General features: G+C 59.2%; 1 protein-coding gene across 5 annotated transcripts; it reads left to right on the forward strand.

The window, feature by feature from the left end:
- Nucleotides 1-231: 231 nt before the first annotated feature.
- On the forward strand, nucleotides 232-20229 carry DPEP1 (dipeptidase 1). Of its 5 annotated transcripts, none has more exons than XM_019412916.2 (11): nucleotides 232-374; nucleotides 13596-13800; nucleotides 17500-17632; nucleotides 17881-18013; nucleotides 18131-18314; nucleotides 18488-18557; nucleotides 18900-19076; nucleotides 19180-19264; nucleotides 19345-19420; nucleotides 19678-19813; nucleotides 19892-20229. In XM_019412916.2, the coding sequence occupies exons 2-11, from the start codon at nucleotides 13697-13699 to the stop codon at nucleotides 20057-20059; spliced, it is 1266 nt and encodes a 421-aa protein (XP_019268461.1). In that variant the 5' UTR covers nucleotides 232-374; nucleotides 13596-13696; the 3' UTR covers nucleotides 20060-20229. The 5 variants fall into 5 exon arrangements, with proteins under 5 accessions (XP_019268461.1, XP_019268460.1, XP_019268459.1 ...); XM_019412915.2 differs by lacking the exon at nucleotides 232-374 and adding an exon at nucleotides 4000-4160; XM_019412914.2 differs by lacking the exon at nucleotides 232-374 and having other exon boundaries at nucleotides 13537-13800; nucleotides 18164-18314.
- The last annotated feature ends 440 nt before the right edge of the window (nucleotides 20230-20669 follow it).

Below are 20669 nucleotides of genomic sequence, written 5' to 3' on the forward strand. Positions count from 1 at the left end.
CCTTCCGTCCGCCCATCCGGTTCTCTCAGACCCGCTCTTTCCCCTCCCCTCCCCCACTCCTCCTTGCCCACATTCAGAGACCCAGGGCCCACGGGGCATTTTCTGCATCCTGGGGAGAGGCCTGGGAAGGCAGGCAGGTGGCTGGAGTTGGAGCCTGGCCCAGCTGTGAGGTCCTGAGGAGGGGCTGGCCCGGGCCAGGAGAGCCCCTGGTGGGGACACACCTGCGTCCCCTAGGCCTCGGTGAGCAGGCTGGGGGTCAGTGGGGTGCCGCTGCCTGGGGGATTTCTGTCCAGAGCTTCGTCCCTGCTCCTGGAGCCCAGTCTCAGCAGGACACAGCCAGGAGACGAGTGACCTTGGAAACGGGATTCTAGAAGGTAGGAGAGCTGTGGTCAGCCCCGTCATTTGGAGACCGCAAACAGGCTTGCCTGACGTGTCTTTGAGTCAAGAGCCCCTCTGTATTGTTCTCAGGACGAGGTCCAGACCCACTGAGGCTGGCTGGGCTCCTGAGGCCCCTCCAGCCTACGCCTTCCTACATCTCCTCTGTGCGGCAAATGTTCCGACCTTGCTACCTTCCCTTCAGGCTTCAATCGACTGGCTCCTTCCTCCAGGAAGTCTTCCTGTCCTGGGATTCTGCCTGGCGGAGAGCAGGGTCCCTGCCCTGCCCACTGCTGTGTCTCCACCAGGCGGAAAGGGCTTGTTGAATTAATGAAGGCGTGAATGAAAAGCAAAGCGGCCCTCACAATGTTCTGCCCTCATGAGGCAGAACCAGACCTTCCTGCAACAGTAACTCACAAAATAGAGTCAAAATATGCTCAGGACATATTCTTTGCATCTAATGTAGTCTGATTCTTTTGTCTTCCCTTTGGAAGCAAGGACATATTCTGGAGCAGAGCAGCCCATGGTCACCTGGCTTGAAGCTGAGGACCTGGGATGATGGGTGGGCTCTGAGCCCCCCGCCAGGGACCCTGCCTGGCTGGTCACTGGGGCCTGCTCCTCCCACCTTGGCCCCTGCCGCCTCCCTCCTGAAGACCTAACACAGTCAGCAGCGACCCCTAAGGACAGCATGCCTTCCAGTCCCTTCGTGTCCCCTTGGAATTACTGTCTCAGTCAGTTCTACATCATGTGAAATCATGGTTTAAAGATTACTTATTTAATAAGGAGTCTATCACTTTTCCTTTTCTCACTCAGTCTCCTCTTTCCTTGGACATCTCTGTCACAAATCCTGGGAGGGGACAAAGTTGAACTCCCTGCGTGTGAAGGGGAGAGGACCTCAGGGGCCTCCCTGAACATCCTAGGGAGAGAGGGACGGGCACAGTAGGAGCCAGGGTCCGGGGCTCAGGGCCGTGTGTGGGGACAGGTGGGTGTGAGCCAGGCCAGTGGGCGGGGCGAAACTGCCTGGTGCCCGGGGGGCTTGGAAGCGGCAACATTCACATACGGTAGAGCTGTTTTCAGGGGGCGGAGGCTAACGTAACGCGTGGAGCCTCCCCTGGGATTCAGAATTGTCCCTGACCTGCGTCCCGCCCCAAGGAGGTAGCCGGTGCTTTGGTGTCATGGGCAGGAGGGAACGTTTGGTGCCCCTGACATGCGGGTGTCTCCCAGACATGCCCCTGGGAGCACAGAGCCTCGGCCTCCTGTCTGTAGAAGGGCAGACTCACCGAAGGTCCTGATGGGTCCACATGACACATCCAAGTGTGGCACCCGCCAGGAACAGGGGCACAGGGATGGTTCCGGAAGCCACAGAGAGTGGCCTCCGTGTAACCAGGGGCTCCCGGGCACCCGGGGGACAGGGCAGGCAGGGGCGGTCCGGGCCCCCTTCTCCTCTCATGCTGTCCTGAGTGGTAACTCAAGGCTGCACTGCTCTGGAACCCTGTGTTCTGGGCACGTGTCCACCGTGGCCCAGTTTCCAGAGCTGGGAAAGGGGGTTACCAGCCCCTGAGCGGCAGTCCTGGGCCCCCGGGGTCTGCAGGGTGCTGACCCCACCCGGTCACCTCCTGGGCCACACCTGCAGGAGCCCACCCGGCCGACAGAGGACAGCAGCGGAAGGTGGCAGTGGGGTGGTCAGGGACACCTGGGGCTTGTGCCTGAGGGGTGAGGGTGTGAGGGGGACTGAGCCTGAGCCCCTGGCCAGGACCCAGAGTGTCCGCCAGCCTCGGGTCAACCTTAGGGCTTTCGGCCCATTTCACAAACGGGACCCAGAGGTCCCCACACGTAGCGCTCAAGAGTGCCTGAGCATTTCACACGCGTCTTCCTCAAATCTACAGTGTCCCCATGCCGGGCACGGTTTTCCCCACTTTATCGTCCAGGGGCCGAGGCCAGCAGGCCGCCGGCTACGGCCGGGCTCAGTGACCATGCTGGGAGGAGGAGCTATCCAGGGGATGACCAGGGCTGCCCTGTTACTGTGCTGGAACAAGGGGCTATGGATGTGGGGCCGCGCCCATGACCCTCCGCCTCTCAGGACAGCTGCTGAGGCAGCTTCACCCCTGCGGGAGGCGCCCTCAGCTAGGGCCTCCAGAACCGTGGCGGTCCCGTACTGGGCTGGCCTCAGAATCGAGGACCCAGCAACCCTGGACCCGGCACGGCGCGCAGCCTTGAAAGTTACCCACAGGTGTCTCCTACCCTCAAACGCGCCAAGCCCAGCAGCCACCTGAAGACACCTGAACGTCCTTCATGGGGAACTCCGTCCGGCACCTGGTGGCGTGGCCACAGGCGGCTCAGAGCTCAGAGCCCACCCGGGGACAGCTGGTATTTACAGGCTTGAACAGCGTTTGTGATCTGCCGACCCCACTCCTCTGTCCTCATTAACTGTCCTCCTATAGTCTCCTTCCAGAAGCTGAGGACACGGCAGAGAGGGTGAACAAAACCGGGTGGGCTGGAGCCTCCGGGAGGCCCAGAGGACACGCAAGCCCTCCTCCACCTTCCCCGGAGGAGAGCCGTGCTCCGCCCCCCCCCCCCCCCCCCCCCCCGCTCCGGCACCGCTTACCGGCGGGCCCTCCCAGCTCTGCCCTCAGCTTGGATCCCTATCTCTGTCAGAGCCCCCTCTTCGGTCCAGATCCCCCCCCCCCCCCCCCGCCCGGACCTCAGGCCTCATCACTGAGACGCGTTTCTCTAAGTCTGGTATGAACCCTCCACACGGTGCCTAAGGGGCTGCTCCCGTTCAGAGACAGGTGACTGTGGCACAGGAGGGTCCCGCAGCCAGGGCAGAGGGCGGGCCAGAGCAAGGGAGCAGGGGCCCGTGCCCGCTACTGCGTCCCTGCCTCGGGCCACTGGGACCCAGCGTGGGCCCAGCTGCGTGGCCCCTGCCCTGCGGGGTCGGGGCAACTTGCTGCCCGCCAGAGGGAGTCCTGCAGCGTGTGTCCCCCAGCCCAGCCTCAGAGTCCTGAATCCACTCGGTGAAGGCAACCCCCGGCTAGCCCAGGCCCTACACAGATCTTCCCGATTTCGAAAGTCCCCAAGCTCTGCCAGAGGACATTCTGATTCATGATTGTTTTTGATCCTCTGATAGCTGGGAATGTGAGGGAGAGCACCCTCCCCCTGCGACACGCGCGGATACCAGGGCCCCCAGCCTCCGGGCAGGCGAGGGCCAACCCTGTTCCTGTACTGGGCACAGAAGGTCCCCCTCGACCCCGGGGAATGAGGACACTGGGCAGAGGCTAGGGGGCAGGGACCAAGTATCGGGGTGGGAATCCCCGGTCGGGGTGAGCTCGGTGGGAGGGTTCTGGGTGCCTTCCGAGCCTCCAGCCCCCAGCACCCTCCCGACGGTCCTCCCACCTGACGTCGATGCCCTGCCTGACGGCACCCCCCACATCACTGTCTGGGGGTCCCTGCTTCCCCGTCACTCAGTGCAGTGCTGCCTGCCTGGGCCCGGGGGTGGGGGTGGGTGGCCAAACGCGCACGCCTGACCGAGGCCTCATGTAGAAACTACAACCAGCTGACATGTGTAAGACATTAAGCCCCTGGGTCCTGCTCTCGTGGAGCGGTGCATTGCGGAGGCCCCCGGGGGAATTTGTTTGTAAAGAGGTGGCTTTTTATGTGAGAGGGAAGCTGGGTGGAGAGCTCCAGGGAGGGAGGGACGAGCTGAAGTAAAACAGAAACAACCCCCAGCCCTCATGAGCTGGAAGCGGCAAGCAAGCAGCAGAGACAGACGCGCCGTCCTGTCCACGGTGAGTCCCAGGAGCCTGGGAACTGGGCTGGGGCCAGGGTTCTAAGGGGTCCGGCAGACTTGTCTCCTTCCACCGCCGGAGAGCCACCTGGCTGGGGTGCATTCCCTAGTGGGTGCCTGCGGTATGCCCAGTGAGGCCTCTGAGCCCGACCTGGGGAGAGACAGACAAGTTCAGCCACACCTGAGACAGGAGCACACTGGGAGTGGGGGACGGGAAGGGCCCAACGGGCCGGGGGCCGGGGTTCCTGGGGAAGAGGAGGGGAAGAGGAGCAGGGGACCCGGTGCCAGCAGATGAACAAGAACGTCTCTTTTGTGTTGCGAGAGGTGGTGAGACAAGGCCAGAGCCCCCTTCCCAGCTGAGGCTAAGGGGCCAGGACCTCGTAGGAGCGTCTTGGGGGAAGCCCCTGAGGGAGGGACCCAATTCTGTGTGGACGGTGGGTCGCGAGGCCCAGAACAGCGGGGGCACCCGCAGGGTCTTGTGGTCTCCCCGGGGGAGTAGGGGACAAGACAGGACCAGGAGGGCCGTGGCAGAGCCACCAGCCCGAAGACAACTCCCAAGGGCGGGCAGACACAGGTGTCGTCTGTGAGGAGACTGGGGAGTGAGGCTTTGGGGGGCACAGAGGTCAGTGTGGTGGCCTCGTAGCTGGGCCTGGGAGGCTGAGGGGCTTGAGGACACCCCGATCCAGGGCAGCCTGGGACCATGGCTGGAGCTGCCCTTGTACCCCAAGCTCTCCCGGGGACGTGTCACCTGCTCTGCCCTCCCTCCGAGCTGATTGGGGGCCGCTGCATACCGGGCTCCAAGGGTGGCCACGGGCTGAGGGCAGTGCCGCGTGCACTGAGGCGAGCGTGGGGGCCAGGTGGGGACACCGACTCAAAGACCGGCCTGCGCTGAGCATGCGGGTGCATCATCACGGACATTTGCCGACGTCTGGGTGTGAGTGGGCTTCTGTCCAGTGCTTGCGTGTGTGTCCGTACGTGCACCCGCCCGGGTGGCCAAATGTCTGCAGACCACGTGAGTACGTACACAGGTCCGCAGCTGCGGCCGTAGGCTGAGTCCAAGCATTCTCGCCCCTGCGGTTCGTGCGCGAGTGTGTGGGTCACGAGTCCATTTGTGCGGACGCAGTGATGTCTCGATGTGGATGGGGTCTGCGTGAGTTTGCTACGAGCGCTGCGTGTGGGCGATCGGACACGGTGTTCGCATGCGCGTGAGGGGTGTGTGTCTCTAGCTGTGCGTGTGTACGTGGGATGTGTCGGTCTGTTTTGCCCGTGTGCGCGTGTGGGTGTGAATGCACGCGCACACGGCGGGTGCGTGGCAGGCTGCGTTCCGCGTGTCGGTGCGTGCGTTCCTCTGCTTGTTCACGCGCCACGGCCTGTGTGTCCATGCGGGATGGTGGGTCACGGGTCTTGGGACCTCCGTGCTGCTGCGAGCTACCTCCCTTGGAAGGTTGGAGGCGTGAGTGCGAGAGAAACTTTGGTGGGGGGTCTCTTGGGCCCCACATCATGATGCTGTTTTGCTGGAAGAGTCTTTGGTGAGCTTCAGCTGATAATTCATTCCCCGGTGCTTCTGAGGGGACCTGATGCCTCTAGTGCTCGCGGCCCCCTGGGTGTCTGGGCAGGCGGCTTGCAAGGAGGTTCTGCCAACCCGCTGGGCCCTGACGGTGACGGGAAGGCTGTAGCACCACCAGTGTGACCGCCCTGCGGCTCAGGCTGGGACTCAACAGCACTGTTCCCTTGCCACGTGTTTATTTTCACTGCATTCTTTCTTTTCTTTTCTTTTTCTTCTTTTTTAAATTTAATGAATTAATTAATTTACATCCAAGTTAGCATCTAGTGCAACAGTGATTTCAAGAGTAGATTCTTTAGTGCCCCTTCCCCATTTAGCCCATCCCCCCTCCCACACCCCCTCCAGTAACCCTCTGTTTGTTCTCCATATTTATGAGTCTCTTCTGTTTTGTTCCCCTCCCTGTTTTTATTTTATTTTCGTTTCCCTTCCCTTATGTTCATCTGTTCTGTGTCTTAAAGTTCTTGTATGAGTGAAGTCCTAGGATATCTCTCTTTCTCTGACTGACTAATTTCACTTGGCATAATACCCTCCAGTTCCATCCACGTAGTTGCAAATGGGAAGATTTCATTCTTTTCGATTGCCAAGTAATACTCCATTTATATCTGTACCACATCTTCTTTATACATTCATCCATCGTTGGACATTTGGGCTCTTTCCATACTTTGGCTATTGTCGATAGTCCTGCTATTATAAACATTGGGGTGCACGTGCCCCTTCGAAACAGCATACCTGTATCCCTTGGATAGATTCCTAGTAGTGCGATGGCTGGGTCCTAGGGTCGTTCTATTTTTAGTTTTTTGAGGAACCTCCATACTGTTTTCCAGAGCGGCTGCACCAGCTTGCATTCCCACCAACAATGCAAAAGAGTTCCTCTTTCTCCACATCCTCGCCAACATCTGTTGTTGCCTGAGTTGCTAATGTGAGCCATTCTGACAGGTGTGAGGTGGTAGCTCATTGTGGTTTTGATTTGCATTTCCCTGATGATGAGTGATGTGGAGCATTTTTTCATGTGTCGGTTGGCCATCTGGATGTCTTCCTTGGAGAAGTGTGTATTCATGTCTTTTGCCCATTTCTTCACTGGATTATTGTTTCACTGGAGTATTGTTTTTTGAGTGTTGAGTTTGATAAGTTCTGTATAGATTTTGGATACTAAACCTTTATCTGATGTGTCATTTGCAAATATCTTCTCCCATTCCGTCAGTTGCCTTTCAGTTTTGCTGATTGTTTCCTTTGCTGTGCAGAAGCTTTTTATTTTGATGAGGTCCCAGCAGTTCGTTTTTGCTTTTGTTTCCCTTGCCTCCAGAGAAGTGTTGAGTAAGAAGTTGCTGCGGCTGAGGTCAGAGAGGTTTTTGCCTGTTTTCTCCTCGAGGATTTTGATGGCTTCCTGTCTTATGTTTAGGTCTTTCATCCATTTTGAGTTTATTTTTGTGTCTGGTGTAAGAAAGTGGTCCAGGTTCATTCTTCTGCCTGTCGCCGTCCAGTTTTCCCAGCACCGTTTGCTGAAGAGACTGTCTTTATTCCATGGGTGTTCTTTCCTGCTTTGTCAAGATTAGTTGGCCATACGTTGGTGGGTCCATTCCTGGGTTCTCTATTCTGCTCCGTTGATCTGAGTGTCTGTGCTTGTGCCAGTACCGTACTGTCTTGCTGATTACAGCTTTGTAATACACCTTGAAGTCCAGGATTGTGATGCCTCCTGCTTTGGTTTTCTTTTTCAAGGTCGCTTTGGCTATTCGGGGTCTTTTCTGGTTCCATACAAATTTTAGGATTGTCTGTTCCAGCTCTGGGAAGAGTGCTGGTGTTATTTTGATAGGCATTGCGTTGAATGTGTCAGTTGTTTTGGGTATCACTGCGTTCTTTCTGTTTATGGCAAGTGGTGCTGACTTCCCAACTAATAACACTTTGCCCTTTACTTAAATAAGAAATGGAACGATTCAAAGCAAACTACTGAGGCGGGGCTTGAGGCAAGGATTGGGAGGAGTCTGCTTCTTTGGGAAGTGGCCCCGTGGCCCTTTCCGTGGCCAGGAGGAGAGGAGCATCTGAGAGGGGGTGTCAGGGCGGCCTCCCCGGGGACCAGCTGGCAAGAGCCCTGTCCTTGGCTTCCACCCCACTGGTTGAGGACCAGCCACACCAGCCCCACGTCGTCTGGGTGAGACCAAGATGTGAATGGGCACAAGAGGCTTCTCTCTATTACGGGGAAGCAGTCCTGGGGCACAGATAACATGGCCGTCGTGAAGGGGAAAAAGGAAGGCAGGCTGCTTCACAAGGGCCCGTGAGGTTGGGACCGTGCGCCCTCATTCCACAGACAAGAAAACCAAAGTCACTGGTCACGGGGAAATGGCCAGCGTGTCAGCTCTCCGCTGCCGCGTAACAAATTATCCCAAAACTTGGCAGCGAGTGCACAGGGCTCATGTCCGCACCACCGTTTCCTGCGGGCTGGGGCTTCATCAGGTCAGGGGGGCCAGACACCAGCCGGGAGGTGCTGCTCGGATGACCGGAAGGCTGGTGCCTGGCCATCGGCTGACACCGTGCTGGCCCTGTTGACAAGAGCAGCCAGGCCAGGTTTCCGGAGGACTGTCCCAGGAGACAGAGCCAGGGAGGAGCACAGAAGTCACACCTCCCACCTTCTAGCAGCTGGTAGGTCAAGCCAGTCACCTCTCCACAGACGGGCCAGCGTCACACAGTGAGGAGAGCCTGTGGGCCACGAGGCAATGGTGCAGCCGTCTCTGGAAAATGCAGTCTGCCACGGCCAGGGGTTCGAACCCAGGACTGTCTGTTTCTGAAGTGTGTGCTGTTCACAAAGCCCTGACCTCCCTCCTCACAGTGAACCTTAAAAACGAATGGCCTGGGCCAGGCCAGCCCCTGGCTCTGTCTGAACCACTACAACATGGCGATGAGAAAGACGGCTGCAGGTGCCTGCCTGGCTCAGTCGGTCGGGCTTCCGACTCTGGCTGGAGCCCTGATTCATGGTCTCGCAGTTCATGAGTTTGAGCCCCGCTTCAGATCCTCTGTCCCCCTCTTTCTCTGCCCCTCCCCACTCGTTCTCACTCACTCTCTCTCTCTCTCAAAAACAAAATACACGTAAAAATAAAATAAATAAAAGTTACAAAAAGATGGGTGCCATGTGCAGCAACCAGGCCAAGTGGAGGCGACTGGAATGAAAAGCAAACACTGAGGAGGCTTTGTGGTACCACGCCTGCGTCCTCCAGGCCACAGTGGGAGGCTGAGACGCACGTCCCTGTTCTGGCGCATTTGGGTTGAGAACGAAACTTGCGACATCAGAGAATGGAAAGCATCCATCAGCCCTCAGATTTCAACACATTTCCAGGATTGAAAACAGGCTGGAAGAGGCCATCTATGAAGCAGAGAAGGGAGACCCGTCGGGAATATTTGTGGAGGGGGCTGCAGGGGTGGGAGGGGGACAGCCCACCCAGGAGAAACCAGAAGGGAACTCGGCTCTGACGCTGCAGGGGTGGACGTGATAAGGGAGCTGTTGACGTGGATGCACGGATCCTACAGCCAGGTGGAAAACACCAGAACACCAGGAGGGCCTCCCTTAACATTTTTGTCTGTCTGGAAATCGGAGCTGCATTACAAGTGCCCGAGTCGAGTTGTGGCGTTAAGGGGTCCCCTGTGTGATGTGACCCTCCCTCGTGCTCATTTCATGCCAAATCTGAAGCCAGGAGGTTGTCTGGGTACACACAGCACACCCAGCTTTGCTGTCACTGCCTTCTTCAATGTGCAGTGACGAAGATGGCCAGTGGTTAAGGGAAGTGTGCAAACGCAACACGAGGTCCGGATAAAGTACGGGAAAAAACGAGTTCAGAAGAAACAAACGATCATCTGGTAAACGGATGAAAACAGAACCCCCGATATCAGACAATATTTCCGTAACAAAAGCAGAGTGCCAAGGGGAAAACATCAACCACAGACCACTCTTGGGAGATTAAATCTATGATCCCTGAAAGAAAACATTGCAAGTGCTGAAAGTCAAAATTGAGGACATCTCTTAGCACACAGAGTAAAAGCACAAGAAAACCTAAAATGAGACACAAGGCATGAACACAGGAGGTCCGGCATCTGGGGGAGAGCAGGGCCAGGAGAGAGGAGAGAGAGTAAGTGGGAGTGAAGAAATGGTGCCCTGTGATAAAGGCAGAAAGAGACTTCCAATCAGTAAACCTGAGGGTTGAGCTAGTTGAATGAAAAATAGAGCCTCAAATTAAGGCACACCATGGAAAAATTGCAGAACCCCAGGACGAAGACGTGACTCACGAAGATTGTGGAGAGAAAGCAACATGTCCTCTCCCCAGAAAGACCCGGGGCTCAGACCAACACTGGATGCCCCATCAACAACACGGTGCGGACACCCTCAAGCTCCAAGGGAAAATGGTTTACAGCTCAGTGGTACATGTCCAGCAAAACTGCTGACCACGTGCAAACCCCTGGGGCCTCTAATCTGGACTTCCCACACACCCACTACTAAGGAATGATTTGAGGACCAGCTCTAATAAAGTAAGAACATAAACCCAAAAGAAGGCAGACTCGTAGTGTAGAAATTAAGTGGAAGCCATCAATCCAAAGCTAGGGGCTGTAGGTATGAGGCACAGAGCTTAGAAGATAGAGAATATGATTAACAGCGCCCAGTGGAATGAAAAAAATAAAAAATAAAAGCAACCAGAAACTCCAGGTGAACAATAAAACCATATGGAACAAGCAAGCTGAATTGGGAGCTGAGAACGCCTTGATCCGCCGGGCGCGCCGGGAGCTCTACACGTTAGCGCTTCCAACAGGACTGGGATGACTTCTGTTTCACAGAGATACTGAGGCTGAGGGCTCTGAGCAGCTCGCACAAGGCTTGCTGCCTTGTCCCCCACAGCGTGTGAGTCAAAGGAACGATGCACACCCGAACCCGGGCCCCCAGAAGGTTTGCCCTCAGGCTCAGTGCCACTCGTGCTCAGTGTGACGCTGTGAACTCTTAGGACAAGGCTGCGCGGGTCCTCCCACCTGGTGCATCCCGGTGGCCTTGAGTCCTCTCCTCTGGGCAGCAACTAAGTGCAGTCACACCCACAGCTCAGCTCCTGGAAAGCTGTCCTCTGTCCTGAGCCAATAGAATGTGAATGTTCCCTGAGACTAGAGGCAGGTGGGACTGTGTTGGAGTTGGGGCAAACGGAAAAGTCAGAATACGGGCCCTGCCTGCACTTAAAAGTTTATATTTTTTCCAGCATGGATTTTTTTTTTTTGCACAAATTTTTATTTTTAGAAATATTGCATGAAAATACTATTGACCTCGATGGCTCAAGTTTTTGTGCTCCCCCCCCCACTTTGAAATTTGCATGTGAAGCTAATGCCTGGCTCTCCTCACACTCAACCAGCCCTGTGCTACCTGGGTACCTGGGAGAACCAGGGACCAACGGGAGAGAACCAAACTTGTGAGGGGAAAGAGGAAGTCAAGGTGTGACGAGCAAAGCTGGGAAAAGAGGAACAGCCACGTAGCCCACCTTTCAGGGGTGATGGGGCATACCTCCCACCGCGGGGTGGGATGAGGGTATGTTGAGACCCTTTCTGTTGGGCTTTTAAACTAATAAAGTATTACAAAGGGTTGACCGGAGAATTTAATAATAATAATAATAATAATAATAATAATAATAATAAATAACGTCAACGAATCCTGAACTTGAAGATGGAGAGAAGGTCAAAATCCAGGGTCAGGCAGGTTTCGAAGGACAGGCACATGGAGCTGTGTGGCAACGGATGAAGGGTTAGAGAAGAACTCACAGCCGCGAGACTGTGTGTGTACAAAGGAATCTGACCTGCCGTGGCTGCCGTGCTGGAAAGTGGCCGTGAGAAGCCCCTGTGTGAATTCACTGGGATGCAAGTGTTCCTGGGACATGGCCCAAGAAAGTACTGTAGACAAGCCAGAGATAAGTTAGAACAAATATCTCAAGACAGGAGCAAATACAGTACACAGGAAACTGGATCCAGGGCAAGGTGTAGTTACATAGTTACATTTAAATCAAGGGCTCAGCCCAGGGCTGGCTGTAACCTCCTGGGAAGGACTTCTCTGTTGAAGGAGAAATACTGATTTAAATACAACTGTTACACATATCACCGCTAGCAAAGTAGTGAGACTCCCGGAGACAGGGAATTGAAATACCCTGAAAATTTTGGCAAAAGCAAGAAACAGAGGAGGAGCTTCGAGATGGGACAAGAAACAGTGGGCCCAGCACCACCACCATCATTATTCTGGCTTGAACGATCACGTGTAAAGACAGCGTGTTCAGACGAGGCTGAGAAATCAAATACAGTTACACGTTCTGAGGACCCAACTCCGAAACAAAACGGATAAGAAAAAAAAAAGTTAAACATAAATAGAAAAATCGGGGGCAGGCAAAATAATAAAAGCAGGGAACAGGTTCCGGGAGAGATCCTGGGAAAAGGGACCCCGTGGAGAGGGCGGCCCACCGGGTGTAAGCAGACCAGAGCCCTGCCCACGGAAGCATCCAGGCCCCGAGGAGACAGGTTGGGAGGTTGGAGGTGAGTGGACACAAGTGGCTGTGCAGAAGACGGCCAACGGCAAGCAGGTGTGTGCCAGCCACCTCCGCGGAGACTCCTGGTTCCAGCTGGCCCCGGGCTTCGTCACCCTCCCCAGCGCCTCTCCCCAGCGCCCGCGGTCTGCTTAGAGCCTGTGGCTGGAGTGGGGGGTGGGTGAGGGTCACCCTGGTGGGATGGGGATCCTGATGGAGAAAGTCTTGCATGGGGTCTGGGGCCAGTGGCACAGAGGATGTCCCTGGGTCCCTACTCCTCTTCTCAAGGGGTGCGGAGGAGCTGGAGCAGACCAGGGCTGCTACCCTCAGCACCGTGCGCCCCGCAGCCTTTCGTGCTGCCCTTTCAACAGGAGACACAGGCTGGGCCCAGGCACGGACACCCAGCTAATGGGCAGAGCCGGGGCTGGGAAGTGACCTCCCTCCTCAGGCTGGTGGAAGGATTCATCCTTGGCGGGGGGGGGGCTTCGCAGAGCAAGTCTGCATGAGGCTCCAGCACCGTCCAGGTGCAGAGGCATCAGGGAGCCTGCTGAGGGGATGGGGTCCAAGGGCCCCCACCCCCAGGCTTGCCCACCTGCCCTCCTGAGCCTCCCTGCCTCACCCACACCTCTCAGCAGCCTTCCTGGCCTGGCTGTCTCCCAGCCCGGGTGCCCACTGGAACCCTGGACGCTGGCCCAGCCCTGGGACCAGGATCCATGGGTTCCAGCAAAGACATCAGGAGCCTTGAGTGCCCAGAAAGCCTGGAGAGCCACCTCCGTGCTAAGGAAACGCTGACCCTCCAGATTTCTGACCCGCTGAGTCCAGCCTGCTCGGCCAGAAGCCTGCAGCCAGAGTGTGGGTGGCTGGACGGCCAGACGGTGGCAGGGCAGCCAGGGCCCGACCCCCAGCAGTGGGTGGTATGATGGGAGCATCCTGGGGGGCTGCATTCCGTCTTCCATGATGATGTAAGACTGTTTTTACAGGCAAACATTACAAGAGGCAAATCTGAATGATGTTTCAGTTCTTGTTTACAGATCTTAGGCCGCCAGGTCCTGAGTTTGCAGAGGGAATATGACAGTACCACTAATGCAGGCTGAGACCTTACCCAGGGTCGCCCCTCCCAGGCCTGCCCTTTCACCCTGGCTCTGCTCCCCTGGGGTCAGCAGCCTCCTACTATGCCTGTGCCTGGCCCAGACAGCAACGCCCGGCCCACAGGGTCCAGGACCTCCCATCCTCCACCCCCCTCCCGAGGGAGTGCTGGTTACTGATTGAACCTGGAATGAATCTTAAATGGGACATCTCCTGGCAGTAATCACCAGGACCAAAGGCCTCTGTTCTCTCTTCTGGCGCACAGACCAGCTCCTTCTAGCCTTGGCCGGACCCCACACACAAGCCGGCCAGGCGAGGCCAGACGTGCCAGAGCAGTGCTCGAAGCAGGCCCCTGGACGCTGTGTCATGCGGACCAGCTGGTGGCTCTGGGCCCTGGTGGCCGTCTGCACTGGAGACCAGTTCCGGGATGAGGCTGAGAGAATCATGCGGGGCACACCTGTCATTGACGGGTAAGTGGCCACTGGGGACGGGACTGGGGGTCCGGGGCCGGAGGGGCTAGGAGCTCATGTGACCCTGACACTGACATTGCCTAATCTCTGCTGGGGCTCAGTTTCTTCAACCACAACATGGCTTTTGCCTTTGCTGGCCTCAGCTTATTCGTGGGGTCTCTTAGGGCCCCCCAAAGCTTCAGCAGATGATGGTCTGGAGGGAATGGAGCGGTTAAAAGGCCCCTGTGGCCCTCAGCAGCTCCTGGGGTGCCCTACAAGCTGACCCCCTGCACCCTGGGTGCCAGCTCCCAGCTCAGAGTGGGTGCTGGGGATAGAGGAGGTTGGGGCCTGGCCCAGGGCACGCCTCAAACTAGCCATGTAGCCCAAGGAGCCATATTCCCTCCCTGGGCCTTAGTTTTCCCTGGGAGGCCCCTCCTTAACCCTCCTCCAAGACCTTTCTCATTCCTCTCCCTCTCTTGCATCCGCCTTGGGGAGACCTCCTCAGGCACAGGGTCCCCGGGTCACCTCTGTGCTGTGTGCCCAGCTTGACCTTACTTGCGTGTCCACTGACCCACCCACCCCCACAGAGGGAGACCCCTTTCTAGCCAAGACCCTGGTGACACCTTGTGGTTTTGTCTCTGATCCACAGCCAAGCTGGCAGGGCCTGTCTCCTCCAATGCCCGGTGCGTCTGCCCTCCTCCCTTGCCCCCATCTCCTCCTCTGCTGGGTCATCCGGTGAGCCTCTGGCTGTCCTTCCTTCCACCAGCGGAGGTCTGGTCTCAGGGCTGCAGCCAGAGGGAGTCTGGGAGACAGAAGTACCAGCTCCTGTCCCCTGGCTCAAACTCCCCACCTGTCACGGCTCCCACTGAGCTCAGAGTATTGTCTAAGTCCTGCAATGGACCCCAAGGCCCTTCACTGCCTTCCCCAGCCATCCCCACACTCCCGGGTGCTCCAGGCAGGCTCGTGCTGTCCCTGCTGGTCCCCATGTCCACACCGCCTCCCTCAGCTCCTCCCGGGCTTTGCTCTGGGCTACCTCTCCCAGCCCCCGTGTGAAACGCCACCTGGGCACACACCCCTGCCGCTCTCCCGCTTCCTTTCCTGTCCCATTTCCAACATACCAGCAGGGAGCGAGGACCCTGTTCCCTGGGCACTCAGTCTGAAGAGCCGCGTGGCACACACACACACACACACACACCCTTGGGCGCTGGAAGTGTTAGGGGAGCACCTGTTTGTGCCTGTCTGGCACCCAGTAAGTGCGTGATAAATGTTGCGGTCGTGACTATTTGGCAGACGCCTCTGGGCTTTGTTGGACAAAATAGTCTTGCAAGAAAAGCAGAGAAAATGGGGTGTGTCCTTATACGGGAAGCCCAGGGAGCTGTGGCAGCCCTAGAGAAGGGAGGGGCCGCCGGCCCTTGCCCATCTGCCCCTGGTTCCTCCCCCATACCTCCTTCCTGGCCCCGGGGTCCCCGCATACACACTCAAGGGGAGTGAGGCAAAGAGAGGTCTGCTGAGAGGCTGCTGCCCTGGGCTCCCATCCCGGATGGAGCCCCTGCTGTCTGGTAGAAGATGTCAACAGTATGAGCCCGGGACGGTGGACCCACTGGAGTGGGGGGGCAGCTGGACACAGAGAGCGGGGAGCAAGGTCAGGTGCTGGGTTGGGAGGACCGCAGGAGGGGTAAGGTGGCTCCAAGAGCCTAGACACCCCGGGATTCTCAGGGAGCTGGGATTTGGGAATCGGGGTTGTCCCAAGAGCCAGACAGTGAAGAGCAGGTGACAGGACCCAAACCGACACTGTGATATTAGCTATATTTGCAGGTAAGAGACTCAGGTAAGTGGTTTCAACAAGAGAAAGAGCCCCAGGGAGTCCTGGCTGTTCCACAGTGTGACACAGCGGCCATCATTCCCACCTCAGGCTTCAAAGTGGCCGCTGCAGCCCCGGCCTCTACGTCTGCATGCCAGCCAGCATGAAGGAGGAAGGGACGTAGAAAGGGCAAAGGGTGAGCGAGTCAAGGAGAGCTTTTGGGAGCTGTCAAAGGGCAGAACTTAGTCACACGGCCACACCCAGCAGTAAAGGGACACGAAGTCGCTTTATTTCAAATGGCCAGGTTTCCTGCTAAAAACAGGCGGTTCTGTTACCAAGAAAAAGACGGAGAGTGGGTAGCGGGCCTCCAGCAGTCGCTCCTACAATAGCTGGCTGTCATTCAAGTGCTTGGAACCGTCACCTCCCCCCTTGGAGCAGGAGCAGGGTCCTCTGACCACTGGGGGTGCTGCCCAGGCCACACAGATAAGGAGGGTGGATCCGGGCTCCAGAAGGGCATTGTTGGCCGCAGGGCAAATGTGACCTCTGTTCCCCACTCCCGCGAAGGCAGGAGGGGAGGAGGCTGGAGCAAAGTGCCCCTCCCTCCCGGTGGGTTCCTGGCTGCCGGCTGGAGGGTGGGGCGTCCTTAGGCCGGGAGGAACGGCCCCTCCAGGGACCCTGCCCGGTGCTGCTCAGAGGCGCGGACACTCTGGGCTCACCCACACGTGCCCCCGCTCGGTCAGCAAAGGCGTTCTGACCACCAGCCCACACCCGACCACGTCAAAACACAGCTGTGGCGGTGGCCCTCGAGAGAGCTGGGGGGCTTCCGGAGTCTGGAGCCGGCTTGCTTTGGAAAGGCTCACCCCAGGACGGCTGGCCGAGGAGGTCCAGGCACTGACAGTTTAGTCTCTGGGCCAAGTAGCAAAGCGTCCCCATGTTCCAGGTGGAGAAACTGAGGCCAGAGAGGCAGGAGCCAGGATTGGGGATGGGGACTGGATGGGGGCTGAGGACAGAGCTGGGGGAGGGGTCTCAAAAGCAGAAGCGGCCCCTCAAACAGAGCAGTGGCCCCTGGGATGGGGCCGGGAGCGGGAGTGGGGCGGGAGGGGAGGGTGGGCGAGGCACCAGGCCCCTGGCCCTCGCTGGTGCATCAGGGATCCCGCAGGGGCTCCCCACGGGTGTCCCGTATTCCGGGCTTGGCTGATCCAAGTGCAGATTCCACCTCGCGGGTCTGAGACTTTGCATTTCCCCGGCCCCTGCTTCTTCCATGTGTGAACTGAGGGGGTGCTGGCAGCCCAGAGGTCTCTCCCCCTCGAGGCTGCTCCTGGCTCCTGGGTCCAGGGCTGAATCTGCCCAGCCCTGTGGGTTCTTGCCTTTGCAGCCCAGACCGGCCCCTGCCATTCGCCTCCTCCTTCCCTCCCCTCCTTCTCTCCCTCCATAGAAGCATAGAAGGATGGGCAGAGCTGTCACCGAGGCCCCGGGGCCCCAAGAGGATGGGGTGTGTGTTTTGGCGGGGGGTGCCAGACAGGCCACACCCCCATTTCCCTGCCCCCTCCCTGCAAGGGGAGGATTTCAAGAGTCCCCCGCCCAGCTGCCTGGTGTGAACCAGCACTATTCATGGAGGGGGTCTGAACCCTGCCCGTTCCCCAGGACGATTCTGGAGACAAACATCTGCCCTTGCCTCTTGGGCAGCCGAAGGCCCTTGGAGGGAACACCTCCCGGAGGCTCTCTCCGCTCACAGTCACCCGGCCTGGGTGTGGGGCACAGTCGAGCAACTCACCTGCGCATAGGCGTGCTCGGATCACGAGCAATCCGCCAGCCCTGTGGCCGGCTCTAATTCCCAGCCTGTGAGGGAGTTCGGAGGCCCCTGGCCTGAGTGGCCACCCTGACTCACTCCTGGCCCTTTCTCCCGCCCCCACCCCCAGGCACAATGACCTGCCCTGGAGGCTGCTGACCATGTTCAACAACCGGCTTCAGATCGAGAGGGCCAACCTGACGAGCCTTGCCAACACACACACCAACATCCCCAAGCTGAGGGCTGGTTTTGTTGGGGGCCAGGTATGGCTCAGCCCGGCCCCACGCTCGCTCACGCTGGCGTCCACCCATCTCCCTCCCCACCGCGTCCTGGCCAGGGTGCAGGCGTGCCCGGGGCGGTGTCCCTCCTGAGCCCTTGGGGCCACAAGTCTTTGGAGGGGGACGCTGGTGGCCACCAAGGCCGTCCCAGGGCTCCCGGGGCAGGAGGAAAGCGTGTGTGGCGTGGGGCCGGGGGCCAGCGGTCCTAGCCGCCCTCCCCCCGCGGCCCCTAGTTCTGGTCTGCGTACACGCCCTGCGACACCCAGAACAAGGATGCCGTGAAGAGGACCCTAGAGCAGATCGACGTCATCCAGCGCATGTGTCAGATGTATCCGGAGACCTTTGTGTGTGTCACCAACAGTGCAGGTGGGTCCCGGTCCGGCCCGCCTTCCCGAGCCCCTGCCGCTGCCCGCCCCAGCCCCGGGCAGGGTGGCTAGGGCCGCCCGGGTGTGCCTTACGTCGAAACCCCCCGGGCACCCCCAGGTGCCCGACGCCCTCAGCCAGCTCTCCTCACAGGCGTCCGGCAGGCCTTCCGGGAGGGGAGGGTGGCCAGCCTTGTCGGCGTGGAGGGCGGCCACTCCATAGACAGCAGCCTGGGCGTCCTGCGGACACTCTACCGCCTGGGCATGCGGTACCTGACCCTCACCCACAGCTGCAATACGCCGTGGTAGGTGACCCCGGGGAGGCCCCCAGGCCGCACGGGAGGGGGAGGGCCGCGGGGCAGGGCCGATCCCTAGCCCTGCTCTCCTCCGGCTCCTTCCTCCCCTTCCGAGCGCCCTGGATCCGGGTGGGCCACGACCACCACTCCATCTCTGGCACACCTGCTCTCCGCTCTCCCAGGGCTGACAACTGGCTGGTGGACACGGGAGAGGACAAGGCTGAGAGCCAAGGCCTGTCGCACTTTGGCCAGGTAAGGCGGTGGGGGGGGGGGGGGGCGTCAGGCAAGGAACACAGTCACCCTCAGAGAAGTGACCCAGGACGCAGTTTCTCACCTCTCAGGACCTGTTTCCTCACCTATAAACTGGAGACCCAGGGCCATCCCAGGGTGGGTACCCGCTGGAGCGGCTGGGCATCTTCCGGCCATTGAAGAGTCCACGAGCGCCTGGCCAGCGAGGGGACCTTTCCCAAATGTCCCGCCCGCCATGCCGGGACTCGTGGGGTGTGTGTGGGGGGGCCTGCGGTGAACCCCGGATGTGCAGACACAGTGTGGCCAGTGCAGCCTTCCTGACCCCCGAGCCCTGTGTCGGCGCAGAGTGTGGTGAAGGAGATGAACCGCCTGGGGGTCATCATCGACCTGGCCCACGTGTCCGTGGCCACCATGAAGGCTGCCCTACGCCTGTCCACGGCCCCCGTCATCTTCAGCCACTCCTCGGCCTACAGCCTGTGCCAGCACCGGCGCAACGTGCCCGACGACGTGCTCCGGCTGGTGGTGAGGGGCTGCGGGCCGGCCCTCCCTCCCTGCCCCTCCCCGCGGTGGTCCCGGGGTGCCCCGCCTCCTCCCGTGCCCACAGCTCCACTGTTCTCCTGGGCAGAACCAGACGGGCAGCCTGGTGATGGTTAATTTCTACAACGACTACGTTTCCTGCAGACAGGAAGCCACCCTGTCCCAAGTAGCAGGTTGGTGCGTGTGAGTGGCCACGGCAGCTGGGCGGGGGAGGGCCACTCCCGGGACCCACACCCGCTGCCTTCCTCGGTAGACCACCTGGACCACATCAAGAAGGTGGCAGGAGCTGGAGCCGTGGGCTTTGGCGGGGACTTTGATGGTGTTTCGAGGTAAGGGGCAAGGCCTACATCCTGTGGCTGACCTGGGAAGGTCACACCACGTCCCCCCCCCCCCCCCCCCCCCCCCGCCCAAACATGTCATGAGGGTCTGAAGCTCGGACGGGCCCAGCACATCTGGGTCTGAAGGCCACTGCACTGGACTCCCCGATGCCTTGAGGTGGGGGCCACAGGGGTTCGTGGGGAGGTGGACAGGCCCGAGGCCCTGACCCCTGGGACTCAGGGCCTGGTTCTCTCTGCCCTCACCTCAGGCTCCCCGTGGGGCTTGAGGATGTGTCCAAGTACCCAGACCTGGTGGCTGAGCTACTCAGGAGGCGGTGGACAGAGGCGGAGGTCAGGGGCGCCCTGGCCAACAACCTGCTCAGGGTGTTTGAGGCAGTGGAACAGGTAAGGAGAGGCCGGTGCACCCGCCCGCCCTTCTCTGCCGGAAGGCGGGCAGGCGGCCCAAGCAGTGTCTGTCCCCAGGTGAGCGATCACACACAAAGTCCTGAAGAGGAGCCCATCCCGGCGGCCCAGCTGCAGGCTTCCTGTAGGACGATGTACGGCTACTCAGAGGCCCCCAGCCTCCACCGGCAGCCAGGGGCCCTGCTGGCCTCCCTCACTACCGTCCTCCTCGGCCTGGGCCTTCTGTGATGCCCTGGGGAGATGGTGGCATCAGGGCAGGGAGAGTCCGGCTCCCCAGGCACGAGGCCTGGCCTCTCCTGAGCAGGCACCGGGGCTCACCTGAGGGCAGGAAGCTGTGGACAGTTCCAGACACAGACACACAGTGGACCCTTAATAAAGGCAACAACCCTTCCGAGCTATGAGGCTGTGTGTTCTCAGCATCCCAGTCCTTGCGGGGGTGGGGAGGGGGGCTCCTGAGCACCCAGGGCAAATTTTGTCAAGATGGTCCCAGGCTAGACCCCCAGACACAGGCGTGCCTGGGTCCTCCCGAAAGAGATTTGCATGGACATTGCTGAAGTCTAAAAACACACGGTCTGGGCTTCAGTTCCCCGCCCCCCCCAACCATATGAACGAACATGCACACTCATGTATACCTGCGTGCCCCACACCATTACGCACACACACGTGTGACCACACCCCTGCCGCCTGGCTCAGCTGCTCTCAGACGGGAAAGCCAGGTCTGGAGCACGGCTGAACCACCCCCCGACTCCAGGCCGGAGCCTCTCAGAACGCTTGGTCTGGACGGCTGCAGACTCCTGAGCAGGAGCCCCAGTGCCCAAGCGCCCGGGCCCGAAGACAC

Source organism: Panthera pardus, unplaced genomic scaffold (assembly GCF_024362965.1).
Source record: "Panthera pardus isolate Hobbes unplaced genomic scaffold, ASM2436296v1 HiC_scaffold_19, whole genome shotgun sequence".
In the NCBI taxonomy this organism is placed as follows: Eukaryota; Metazoa; Chordata; class Mammalia; order Carnivora; family Felidae; genus Panthera; species Panthera pardus.